Source organism: Hylaeus volcanicus, chromosome 6 (assembly GCF_026283585.1).
Source record: "Hylaeus volcanicus isolate JK05 chromosome 6, UHH_iyHylVolc1.0_haploid, whole genome shotgun sequence".
NCBI classification, from domain to species: Eukaryota; Metazoa; Arthropoda; class Insecta; order Hymenoptera; family Colletidae; genus Hylaeus; species Hylaeus volcanicus.
In genome coordinates this window covers 25,361,204-25,374,499 of record NC_071981.1, presented here as the reverse complement: position 1 = coordinate 25,374,499, position 13,296 = coordinate 25,361,204, and the positions used below count along the sequence as shown (strand labels likewise).

The 13,296-nt window shown below is 38.4% G+C and overlaps 3 protein-coding genes and 1 long non-coding RNA gene across 5 annotated transcripts; 2 read left to right on the top strand and 2 right to left on the bottom strand.

Moving 5' to 3' along the window:
• Positions 1-24: 24 nt before the first annotated feature.
• Positions 25-3,668, top strand: LOC128877955 (NCK-interacting protein with SH3 domain). The gene is made up of 9 exons (XM_054125665.1): positions 25-165; positions 260-444; positions 513-1,355; positions 1,434-1,636; positions 1,708-1,811; positions 1,909-2,127; positions 2,197-2,369; positions 2,436-2,533; positions 2,597-3,668. Exons 1-9 carry the CDS (start codon positions 141-143, stop codon positions 2,685-2,687), a joined length of 1,941 nt encoding a protein of 646 aa, XP_053981640.1. The 5' UTR covers positions 25-140; the 3' UTR covers positions 2,688-3,668.
• Positions 3,669-3,749: 81 nt separating this feature from the next.
• On the bottom strand, positions 3,750-9,956 carry LOC128877971 (troponin C, isoallergen Bla g 6.0301). Of its 2 annotated transcripts, none has more exons than XM_054125698.1 (6): positions 9,776-9,956; positions 8,404-8,434; positions 5,862-6,005; positions 5,616-5,735; positions 4,796-4,927; positions 3,750-4,196 (listed from the first exon to the last, which is right to left on the bottom strand). In XM_054125698.1, exons 1-6 carry the CDS (start codon positions 9,797-9,799, stop codon positions 4,168-4,170), a joined length of 480 nt encoding a protein of 159 aa, XP_053981673.1. In that variant the 5' UTR covers positions 9,800-9,956; the 3' UTR covers positions 3,750-4,167. The 2 variants fall into 2 exon arrangements, with proteins under 2 accessions (XP_053981673.1, XP_053981674.1); XM_054125699.1 differs by having other exon boundaries at positions 9,797-9,952.
• Positions 6,012-7,338, top strand: LOC128877976 (uncharacterized). The gene is made up of 2 exons (XR_008457327.1): positions 6,012-6,255; positions 6,343-7,338. It is a non-coding gene; the product is annotated as an uncharacterized LOC128877976 (long non-coding RNA).
• A 1,936-nt stretch (positions 9,957-11,892) lies between the features above and the next one.
• On the bottom strand, positions 11,893-13,013 carry LOC128877969 (translocon-associated protein subunit gamma). Its single transcript, XM_054125696.1, has 4 exons — positions 12,762-13,013; positions 12,460-12,587; positions 12,280-12,371; positions 11,893-12,210 (listed from the first exon to the last, which is right to left on the bottom strand). Exons 1-4 carry the CDS (start codon positions 12,889-12,891, stop codon positions 12,012-12,014), a joined length of 549 nt encoding a protein of 182 aa, XP_053981671.1. The 5' UTR covers positions 12,892-13,013; the 3' UTR covers positions 11,893-12,011.
• Between the last annotated feature and the right edge of the window lie 283 nt (positions 13,014-13,296).

The following is a 13,296-nucleotide window of genomic DNA, read 5'->3' as shown; positions in this document are numbered from 1 at the left end:
GAAAAATAATGTCGAGCACGAATGAAAGTGAAATTAGTGAGTGGTGGTAGGCAGTTCTCCGCCCGTTTACTTCTCACCTGGGCGTTGTCTTCTCGAGAACGAATATCACTGAATATCACTTTCCGTTTCAGTTCGCGATCATGGATGATAATTCTATGAGGTTAGGTGAGTCGGTGATCGATCAATCTGCAGCTATTGAAATCCACGGTATCCTCTACATATATGTCTTCTTTTTAATGTCATCATTTTACACTTGTAGAAAACTATGAAATGCTTAAGGCCCTTTACGATTTCAAGGCCACCTTCGCGAAAACCCTTAGTTTTCAAGAGGGCGATTATTTTATTCTATACCAAACCAATACCAAACAGAGAAATTGGTGGCAGGTGGTCAACAGAGACGGGCTCATTGGATATATCCCCTCTAATTATGTCACTACCGTGAAGGTGCACAAATTATTCTTGTAAATTTTGACAACCAGTCAATCTTAATTAATAAAACAAATATTTTTCAGGTTCCATCTCAAACTTTGATTCAGTTTTTAGAAGATTGTATAGCGAATGTAAAAACAGAGACAAAAAAACAGACAGGATCGTTGCAGCTGGATAAGCAGGATCTTCTTCTGAGGTTAATAGAGAAGAAGAGGCAGGCAGAATCAAATAAAAAGACTAAGAAGCAAGCTCCAATGCCTCCAGATTTTGGGAATACTACTCCAAGCAAGGAAATATGTTTGCCTGCTTATAATGCCCAAGAGGGGGATGTCAATCCTGCTCAGAGTAACACATCTTATGTGACAGCTCAAACAACATTGCATAGTAATAATGATAAAGAAGAAGCTCCTGTTGTACCGCAATGTCAACGTACTTCTATAAGCGATCAAAGACGACAGTCTTTACCACGTCATTCCTCCTCTGAGACTCAGAAAATTCAGGCTGAAATTCGTAAAAGCCCTTCTCATAGCAGTGCGTTACAGACTCCTAATAGTTCACCAGTAAAAAATAAAGCTTCGACTTGCGAGATTAATTCTCACACAGCTTATCAACTACTGGATCAAGTACGCAGAAATACTCAATTAAGCTACGAGATGTCTAAAGTAGCGGTTACAGTAGTGGTTTCTGGACTGCAACAATTATTGCCCAAAAATATGAGCCATTATTTCGACGCATTGTTGCATCAGCTTGAAACACCGTTCACGGTGTCGCAAATGAGTATCGAAGAGACATACGACGCTAACAGACTGAAAGTAATTTTTACAGAGCTTACTTCTTGCAAGGAAGATTCGCAACAGAGAAATTGGATGCTCTACGAAGACGAATCCGTTATCGTCGACTATATAAAGGAACTTACCTCCATATTGGTATGCTATATATAATTTTTTTTTAATGAATTGCTTTATGTTTAAAATGTGTTTAGAGCTAATTTATCCATTTTATAGACAAACGCGGACGCAAATGTATCTAGGTATATTTTGCAACAGGATCAATACGACGGTGTTAACGTATTGATACAGTATTATCAGATGGAACCAAGATGGACTATCAGACAATTGCTACTACAGTCGTTTGGAGTAATGTGTAGCTTGGACTCTGTGATTTTGACCATAATGTTAAACAGTGTATTACCTATGGAACTAGCAAGGTAACATCGATCAAATTATATATAAATATATGTATTATTCGATTAACGATCTGAAATGTATTTTTAAATAGAGATATGAGGAGTAATCCTAGAAATGTGACAAAATTAAATTATTCTTCGTTGTTGCTTACTATGATTTTTTCAATGGGTGAACCCATGCCAGTTACGCATTTGGGTGAGTAAAGTAGGTAATGCGTTACGTTTGTTAGTTTATTACTTTGTCGCGATATTCTTTTGTATCGCACTGTCTCATACTATAAATTTGTTTGCAGAACAACTAGGCCCGGACTTCATAGCGTTCGTTCTGGATTTAATAGAGAATCCACCCGATATGGACTTGGAGGATCAAATTCCCGATTTGTTTGTAAATCTTATATTATCGTACAATTTACAATTCACAAATTCGGAGAATATTGTCCTGAACGCTTTAAAGGAAAAGACGATGGCGAAGAGTTTCACCGAGAAAATTTTGCTTCTATTCAATAGAGAAGGTAATAAGTTTCTTGGAAAAATGTAAGAGTAAAGTATAAATTTGAGCGAATCTGTATCATTTGCTACAGAGGATCCTGTGCGAATATTCGATCACGAACCACCGCCACCGCATTCCGTGCTGAAACTATTCATCGACCTATTCAGTAACGATATCACAGCAGGTCTCTTTTACACTAACGACGTGAAGGTTTTAATCGATATTATATTGCGTCAGTTATACGACATGTTTCCCGGTGATAAGGTAGATACGATAGATCATCCAAGTTTCATTCGGGTGATAAACGTTACACATCCGTTGCTTTTACAGCGCAGACAATATTTGGAGTTATGTCGAAGAGTGCTTCGCACTTCCAGTTACAACGAGCACAGATATCGTTCCGAAGATTTATTGAAATGTTTCACAAGGTTTGTATTAATCGTACCGCGGAACTGTAATTGTCATAACTAGAAGTAATTTTGACTTTATAGAATATTTTGCGAGGAGACTGAAGAGAGCCAAGACGACCAGCAGTCGGTACGCGAAATTAGCAATGAATTTCCACATTTATTTAAAATGTGACATTTATTTTCCCCCTCCGATAACAAGTATTTGGAGGAGGACGATTTGCAAACTCTTGTATAAACAAGACTCGGTGTGTAGGTAAAGCAGAGGGGCGACGAAGAATCAACAAGTTACCGGTCAGAAATCTTCATTATTTTTCTAACTTCTATTTTGCATATATTTTGCTCAGCTAATATAATTATCGAGAACGCACACGATTCACAAGAATCTTTAAACGCATGAAAATTGTATTTTTCCCCGTTTTAATCTTTCTAGTAAGTGTTACCGTTTATTCTAGATAAAAAGGAAAATATGAAGATGCTAGATTAGCGTTTAAAAATTTATTGTGTATATATATATATATATTCTCATTTTAAGCACGAGGACCACCGTTGAATCATTCCAATCTCTGTAATAGGTGAAACGAATTAGCTGTAATAAAATTAAGTAGCCTGACTGCACGGATAAAATCGCAGAGTAAAGTTTTGTTCTAATATGATATTTAAAAACAGAGTCGATGATATAAAAGTTCTCTATAAAAAAAAAGGGGGGGGGGGTGGAAAATTCTTCATTGAGAAAACGATTTAGCCTCAGTTACGATTACCTCTCCCCTTAAACTATAGTCTAGTCCACGTCTGTGCGTGTCCGTATAGTATTCTAAGTCATACGTTATTTCCTAATTTATAATCGACACTTTTTCGAAAGCGTTATATTTAGCGTATGTATAATTCGAGTAACGTAAACAATTCGTTTCGCGAGCTTTCGCAGTCGCGGCATGGGATTCATGAATTCTTGTCGCGTTGAAATTTCAAAGTTTATTAGTGCCGCTATTGCATATAGTTATCAAATTTTCTAGTCTATTGCTAGCAACTCTATTTTTTTAAACGTATTGTATCACGTTACGTTTGCGACTATTGATATGTCAATTACGAAGAAGTCTCAAATTATTGTGATTATAAATCAAATGTTAAACGAAATAAAAAAAGTCTAGGCAGATAATCTGCGGAACTCCTTATTCATCCTAATTAAATGGGAATCGTTACTATTAATAACGCTTATGTAACAGAAACAACAGCGAGATCTTTTTAATGGTGTTTTATTAACAACAATAAATACTGTCCATGGAAAACTTAGCAGGCGTGATTGCAAGTGTATGGAACACGTGATTTCGTTACTTTATAATTAATTACGATTCGCGTACGAAACGGTTAATTTGCGGCACTCGTTAAACAGGAGGAAAATCTGATGCGAGGCCATCGTAGAGACACTGAAGCCATTTCGAAGCTGTCTCGAGATCCGACCAACTTGTCTCTGAAGAACCGGAGACGCGTCATGACGTTAAGAGGAGACATTTGTACGCTTTTGAAACACTTTTCTCGTGCATTGTATATTATTTTTTTTTTCTTTTTAGAAACACGCATATAATTAGTTTGAAGTAACGCGACCGTCGCACATATATTGTCTTTGAGTTGGCGTGTTGTATCACCAGTCAGGACATTTATTCTCCAGTCATCATCTCCATGAATTCTGAAACAGAGAGCCTCGGTTTTTAATGAATTTTAATAATAATGGAACCTTCTCGTCGGTCGAGAAAATGGCACGTTAAAGAAGCATCGACAAGTATCTGGTCTCCAAAACAAACAGAAGGAAATAATATCATTCGAGTTATTTACCAATTCGTATACCTTGCTGATATTGGCAACGTTACATGGAGGATAAATTAATGTTGATAGGTGAAGCAGTTTGCAGGTTGTTCGGCATTGAGAAAGCAAAGGAGGACGGAGAAATGCCAAGACACGTGTATCGAAGTTGGAACGAGACGCGGGTGGTAGCTTGCATAATTTAGAGTCACAAGAAAGTGAAATATCATATATCGAGCGCGTGGAATACTTGGACTCCTGCATGATTTAGCGACTAGAGGATTTCGAAAATAATGGTAACAGGGACTCTGTTGTTACTTCGAAATTATAAGTACATATAACATATGTGACAACTAATTAATAATTCTGTTCTATGAAGATTTAAAATTCGGTGATACCACCTCGGTTTGCTAACAAATTCAGGACCTCTGGGAGCGAGTCTACTATCAAAATGGTCTCTACGTAACATTTCAAAGAAAGATTTACCATCAAAGTCAACGGTGCCAGATCCATCGGAGTCTATCTCTTCGATCATGATGTCCAATTCCTCGTCCGTGAGCTGGTCATCGAGTTCTCTCAGAATCTCGCGCAAACAGGTAGTCGGGATGTAGCCATTTCCTGTAAAGAAAACATTTTTTAACCGACTTGTATATTTTATTTATTTTTTAGATTAGCATTTTAAAAACCCTTAGTTAAAAAGCCAAATAATTGCAAAGGAGGTCGTGAAGAAGATCTCTTTAGAAATCAATTACCGCTTAATCGCGTAATATGATTTATGGAACATAGCTGAGGGGAAAGGAACATTTCGACTAGGCAGAACGAACGCATTTATACACGTCTGAAACTCTTTGACTTAATCGTAATTCATGGAGATATCGTGACGAAACGCAGTCGATTCTTGGCCAACGGCCCATCTAGGTCCGTAGGTTGCGAGACTTCTCGAATTCGGTCAGCTTTCATTCCCATGCGAAACGACACGTCGTCGGTGCTTTTACTACGTTTTCCGAGAACTGGAGCTATTCCGGTCCGACCGATATACATACATCTTTCATTCGTTCTTGTCTCGCTTCGCTTTTTCTCCGTCTCGTTCTCTCCAGTTTATCGTGGACGACAATAGCCGCGGGATTTTATATTGGCCCCGGATAGAAATAGAAGAAGAGATTACATTTTCGAAAGATTTTGTTTTCTCTGGGCTTTGAGGCTGTCTAGCAATTTCAAATCAAATTAAACAGTTTCGTTTGAACTTTTTTATAGATTAAAAATTTTAATATTGAAAGAAATTGATAGAAATCTGGCAAAAGCTCACCTTCTTTGTCGTAGAGTCTGAATGCTTCTCGAAGTTCCTTCTCCAGAGCTTCGGCGTCCTCCTCGACGATGAACTTTGCAGCCAACGTGACAAACTCCTCGAATTCGAGGCGTCCGGATTCTAGAAATTGTGGATTAGACAATCTTCTATTTACAAATCGATGGTTGTACTTTGTCTTATGGAAGATTAGATTATCTATGGTTTGTTGGAATCTCGTTTGACCAATGTCTGACTCGTACTACTTACTGTCAGCATCGACTTCCTCGATCAGTTCATCCAGGATCTTCTTGTTGAAGGGCTGACCCATCAGTCTGAGGATGTCGGCCACCATGTCGGTGGGGATGCTCCCGCTCTTCTCCCTGTCGAAACTGTCGAACGCTTTGCGAAGGACTGAAAGTAAATCGTAGCGTTTTTCGACATTTTCAAATGAAATTCGTTTGGATAGGTGCACTAAAGCATTCGAAAGTAAATTATTCATTGACCTGACTTAACCGTCGCAAACTACCTTCGTACTAGTCGAGTGATATCATTAACGTTTTCAATAACGATTGAACAAGTTTGTCCGAGAAATAAAAATAAAAACCGAAGCGCATCGACTCCACCATCGAAATCGCTACTGTATCGCGCGTGTGTGTATACAGTAAGTATAATACAATTATTAGCGTCATAAAGATTCGTAGAATTTAAATTAGTCATAGGCTAAAAAACAAAAATTCTTTTCTTTTAGGAGGACTTATTACCGAGAACGAATCTCGGTTTCACTTTCGTCGGCACGTCGAGTTGAGAACTCTCGACGATACAGTTCAGATTTAGAATCCGATGTTAATGCCCTTCCGTACCCCCGCGATTCTGGCTCGAAGCTCGGTTGGCCTGATGCACCATCGTTCATACTAGTTAAAACGTTTATTTATCGTTGTCCACTGGCAGCGATCCGTGCGATGAAATTTTACGGTAATTTACGCGTTAACTCATACGTTTACCATTGGAGAAATGTTGAACGCTACACGACGAATGACACGCACGAGAAATGATGTAACCGTTCGAGTACTATCGACGCATATATGTCTTCGAAGAAAGCTGTCTGCGTGGACTATCGTATACGTATACATTTCGGCTTGAGACATCAGTCAAGTTTAAATATATGAATTCGTTAATTTTTAAGATATGTTTTACATTTTAATTTTGTTATTAAAATAATCATCGTCCACGCGGATCGTTTTGATCATAAGAGTATTCAGCACTCAAAGGGTTATCCCGCGAATATCGTTGAAATAAAAATTTTATTCGTTTCTGGTCTTCAGACTGAGATTGGCAGCTGGACGAAACTCGCGTCGCGTTTTTTTTTTTTTTTCAGAATCAGCTGGACACTCGACAGATTTCTATTTTTCGTTCGTCGAGTCGGTTCCCTCTGGAGAATCCTTCCTCTATTTTTGCCGATCCGATTCCTGCGATCGAATCGTCACGCGATACGCTAACTCGGTTCCGTAGCTATACATAGCCACCCGCTGGCTGCCCTCGATTGAATCGATGCACAAATAAACTCTGAGAACGCGGCGTGTAGAAGCGGAGATAACTTATCCGGCACGCTCGTTCCTCGCTCTATTTTAATTTTTTTTTTCTTTTTTTTTTTGCGTTCACCGGGAATTTTACTCTCATAGGCTGTAAACCAGACTTTCTTAACGTTTGAGTTTGGGGTGAATATGTAATTTCTTCCGAAGACATTCCTGTTAAATGTATCGATAGTCCGACTAATTAATTATCGTCGGAGCTTCAAATGTATTAGATTTCTTTGCGAGAAAACATCGCGCGCGAATACTGTAAATTTTCTTTCTAAACTAACTAACGATTTCTGTTTTGAAATTACATTCTGGCAGTTGTAACGAAGCCGGTGTCTTTTGTGTTTCGCGAGTAAACGTAACAGAATCGAGGGACTAAAGATAGTCGAGTCCGTAACGTCGCGAGATCTTTCGGAACGATTAAACGAGGTTTACGTTGATGGAAGGGTCAGAAAAGTCGCGAGGGAAGCGACGAACGAAAAAGAGTCGGACTAAATTTAGTTTGCGCCCAGTAAACGCGATACCGTTCGCTTTAAGAAAAAATTTGTACAAATTTCACATCGACGTAAAAGAAGTACAGACATCGAACACATTAAATTATCAGAATGCAATACCTTGAATAATATAGTCTTGAAGCATTGTACAGGATCAAAGAAGAAATCTAAATTATTGGCATAGTTATCGGAGGGGGAAGCAATAGGAGAGGTCGACATTTGTTTCATTGATATTTTATGTTCGTTATGTAAAAGTACAAATCGATTTGACTGTGAATTTTTGAAAGCAAGAACAAAAGACAAAATACGGTTTGATATTAACTCGATGTAATGTTTAAATCGCTTTTCTTTATACGGGTGATTTTGAAATGATCGAACACATTCAAAAATGAAATATCGAACGATTATTTGGACTTCCTGCGAAAGTGTAGTCGAAACTGTTTTGCCAACTCTCAGAGTTTCGCGTGCCCGTAACGGTCACCTCTTTCTACCTATTAATTGTTTGCACCGGCATGAATCTTATGTTTAAATATAGTCACGTTTGGTAAACATGATACAAGTTTTCCTCCGTTGATATTCGATCCTGGAGAGGAAGGAGGCGGTTCGCGAATCTTTTTTTAGCCCCGTTTCGTTTGCACTCGAGTAGCAACTTTCTTCGACTACTCGAATCGAGCGATATCGTAAATTATCGTGAATTAGTCGGTGTTGATTAATTTTTAATTACTGATTGTTACGTACCAGCGATTTGTTCAGGGGGAAGTTCGTCGGCCTGTGAACACAAATATAATTGAAATTCGACATCTGCGTTGTCTTCCTCCGTTAACGACGACATCTCGGTGAATATTAATTTATTAATTATTTTTCTGTGTCAATGGTTATCGTAGAGACGTTCAAGAACTATCGTAGACGACGAAATTTTGTTATCTCGATCGAACAGACTCTGCGAGCTTGTTACGGATAAATTCGAAGACAACCGATCGTAGAAACTTCAAAGTAGACGTGCATTGTTAACATCGATTATAAAAAAAAAAAATAAAAACGTGCATTTCGCAACCACGATTAAATATTAAATATTATTCTTGTTACACGACTGACAGCCAGATTTGCGACTTGATCGAATCGATATAATAATCGCGAGAAAACGAAGGTTTTGTCGAAATAATGAAGCAGTTCTTGAATTAACTGTAAATTAAATTAAATATCGAGCGCATGGTGTAATAAAAATACATGCTCATTTAACTACTACAAAAACGATTAATTTAATTTACAATTAAACAGAAGTTCGAATATCTCGCGACGCCGACGCTCTGAAAATTGACGCAAGTAGAAATAACCGTGAATGGTCAGACGTCGAGCCAGTTCCTTTGTTCCGTCGGTTCGAGGATGTATTTAGAATCGTGCAAAGAGATTTCTGATTCGAACTAGACATGCGTAGTTAGAAAGCTGTATTAAGAAGGAGGTTGAGTTTGAAATTCTTCGAATCGACGCGAAGAAAGGAGGCTCGGCAACAGTTTCGCCATCTAAGTTAACAATCACGTTTCCAGGACCTCGCATCTCTGGAACTTGTAATTTCCACTCGCGATTTCGGCCGATTTCGATCACCGGTTAGACTGCAATCATTGTGCACGATGAAGGATCAGAAGAGAAAAAAAAAATGGAAAATAAAGGTGCGAGAGAGAAACAGAGAACAGTGGATGCAGGCATTCCTTGGGGCGAACGGGTCAACTAATTTTCAATTGAAATAACTGTGTAACAATTTGATTTTAATGCTGATTCCAGTAACAGTTTATTCGCTTGATATTTTTCGAGGGTGCAACGTAAACATGTGTATCGAACGAATGCAGAACGATTCAAAAAAGTAATTTAAAAAAACTGTCTTAACAAATTAGGATTATTCGGTTGCACTTTTAGTCTGACGTTGTATCGTTTTAATATCGGTTGACCCAGTTCGGCGCCGTACACGAGGAAAACGACAGCCAAAAGAGATTACAGATAGACAGAGAGTGAGGCGAGGCACGACTATGTAAATGAAGAATAAAAAAAAAATACGATAAATAAATATGAAGTAAACAGTAGGAAAACGTGTATGTTTACCAGGGCGACGACTTACGATATCATCAATAGAACATACCATGGTGGCGCGGTCTTTTACTTATAAACGTTTACTTTAAAACACTGTGTATACTACTGATACGAGAGGAAGGGTGTCGTCTAGTTCGCGTACAGGACGAACTTTACTCGCGAGGTGATCGTCGTCGTTAATACGTATGGTGGAGGTTTTGCTGTCCGTTGAGCACTGTCACGAGCAACGGCCACCGTCGCGGTAATATTCGAATAGGAGGATATAGCGGTTGCGTGCCGGACCCGGACCGCACCCCGCTACCTCCAGCCAATCTTGAGCTCTCCTCTCTTCGCTTCGCTACTTGTAGCGGGCCTTAAAGCTTTTGGAAAGGCGCTTGCCGCTATTTCTGGGATGCAGACGGTGCCGCGAGGCTCGAAATCAGGGCCGTCTTTTCGTTTTCCGACTCCAGATCGTTTCTCCAACCATCGGTCCTCAACGCTCGATCATCTTCACAAGCCTCTTATAGAGCTTTTCAAGCTGTACAAAATACAATAATTAAATTACGAACGAATAACTTATTTTTGAAGTAACAATCAAAAACTTATAATATATGTTAGCATTTATCAAGAAAGTAAAATCGACGCAAGGACTTATCACTTGAATCCTTGATAACTCTTGAGCGAGTATCCGACCAGTTGTTTCGAAGTTACAGCGTAGACGTTTCGTTCATTCGGTTGTAAAAACCGACAAGGAAAAGAGAAAAGCTTCGTCATATATGTATATTAAAACGTTCCACGACCCATCCTTTTCCGTGTTTCCATCCCAGATTTCATCGACAAGGTCAAGTTGCTCGAAGAAAATGAAGAGTAGCAAAGAAATGTACGTGGTTCGATGGATAGTTGCCAGTAGAGTGTCTTCTCCGTTCTGGACACTGATCTAGGAAAACAATAAATAAACTCGACTCTTTTATATATCTCATAGCGTCTCGACTCCGTTTCACTTTTTTTTTCTTCTCAATTTTTTTCCTGAAATCAAGAATTTTATTTTTGACGTATGCTTCTATAAAAGAAATTCTACTACGCTGTTAAAATTTATCACTGTAAACCGTTCAGAGATCGTAAATCGTTTGCGTTGATAACTCGTCTCCACCGCGAGAATCATTGTATGCTAACGTCTGGAGAAGGAAGATTAACGTTTTTGGAGAAGATCCAAACTACACCTGCCTAAGTGCAACACGGTACAATAAACGTTTGTAAACTATTATTTATCGGTTATTCGGGCAACAGATGGGTGTTTAATCCGGTGGGAATTCCGAGACATCGGTAGGCTCCAATTCGCAATGTTTTCTGCGTTATAATCGGAGAAAATCGTCAGGATTACGCGAATATCACGCGGTAATATAAATCATAGCAAGAAAATGATACGTCCTTGCCAAATGCACACGTACGATTGCGCCAATGAAAATTCCTTATAATATGAAAACCTGCAAAATAACTTTCCTTATCGCCTGTCGCGGTTACACTCCTTTTTAATTTCGTTTTAGGATAAAGCGACATAAACGAAGCGTTCTACGGGGTCTATGGACTAAATTAAAGAGCGTTAACGTTTGTACAAACAATCTACGATAGTTTGGTATCGTTTCAGTAAATGTTTGTATTTTCACTACTGCACAGGAATAGAATGTACAATTTGGCGAGGGATTTTCCTTCGGCGAGCTATACGCTGGCAAGGTTCCAATTTAAACAAGCAAATAAAGCATTAGAATGACCCGCGTTGGACTGCTTATAATGGATTACAATCTGCGATTCGCTATAATTCGTCATCCGCGATAGTGTCGGTTTAATTGATTTGTATTCAAACTTTCAGCTACTCGGAGACGATCGCAGCAGTTAATGTAGCCGTCCACCTTGCCAGAAGGATCAATTTTCTAATCGCGAGATGTTCGATAATAAGCGCGATCCGTTGATTTCTCGACCGTGTATTCTGGACAGATTGACAAAAGTGATAAGTGAAACGCGATCAATTATTTTGTATAACGTAAGCGTATCACACTTTTTCCTACGAACTTAACAGGAGATTTCTTCGAATTGAACTGAAAATAAAAATATATTACTATAGTTGTTTCGCTTTTATTTCGAGGTAATTGAATGATGTAGATTATTGAAATTATTATAAATAAAGATGGTTTTATTACATATACGCATTCACTCGTATCAAAAAATCAGTTACAGAGTCTCACGGAATCATCTGGCATAATAAATGATTAGAGTCATGCATCACCACGTTATTGCGAACCAGTTGATAGCAGTGCTAACAGTGCGCTCGTCGCGCCAACGGAAAATATGTAATTAACAGCTGGTGTGAATGTCTTCAGAATGTAGAATGAAGACACGATTACGAGCGCTAAGAATAAAGCGTTATTGTAAAAGATAGAGAATGTTGTTGCTTCGTAATCAGCCACTTCGTTTTTCTTCCACAGGATCCTATAAAAATTTAATTGTGTTACATTTCCATTACTATTTCTTAATAAATGTATCAAATACTTTAAATACCTCTCATCCTTCTCCTTCTTACTCATTTTTTTATCTTCTGCCAACTTTCTGCTCATTTCCTTTGTTACAGCATCCTCTCTCTTTACTGCAATCTGCAAAGAGAATATGGTTTATTGGAATAAATGACGAATAAAAACAACAAGTATTGCTTATCTTTCAGAAGTGAATACTCTATGTTACCTTGTGTTTTAGAACAAACTTGGTATTTTTATATGCGAGCGCAAGAGCATACGTGCTAGCTAAAGTGACTAAAACAAAGGAAATCAAGTTTGCGTATATATCGATCAAGTGAATCCTCCAGAAGAGCCCTGTAACAGAACGATAGAGGTTAACTTAAAAGAAACTGTAATTTCTTCGTAATAGTTTATTTATCCCCGATTCCATGATATAAACACATATTGAAATTTGACGTAAATTGCGTAAATATTTACGTATCAACGATAAACGTTAAATTTCTTAATATTCCCATTTTTCGTACTTACAGATGGGTATGGCAGAGACGATGAAAGCATTGCCGTAGAATAAAGCCGAAGATTTAGTTGACACGTTTCGCGAGAAGTCCTGAAGAAGAAGCTCCTCTTCCTTGGTGAATGCCTTCGACTTACCTGACATTTTTCGTGTCGTTTTCTTAGATATTCTAGGTTTCCTTCAAAACAACAAATTGTCACACAACTTCCACGCGAATCGAAAAATTGCTACAAACTGGTGTCGATTCAACGCGTCTGCGCAAAACGGACACGTCCATGTGACAACGTGTCCGTAGAAACGTCACTTCGATTGTATGTCGCTATGGCATCGCGCATGCGCGGTCGAAAACACTAACTAGCGCCATCGGTGGGAAAACACCTAAGCTTGTAGTGAATATAGTTTCCACCGTTTCTGTAAGATGGCGTCACTGGCATATTTTAATAAATTATTCATTCTTCTTCTCATAAATGCATAACTAATACGATTCCTTGCTTTATACCACTACGATATATTAATTAGTTAATATGTTAAATTTATCATTTTTAATAA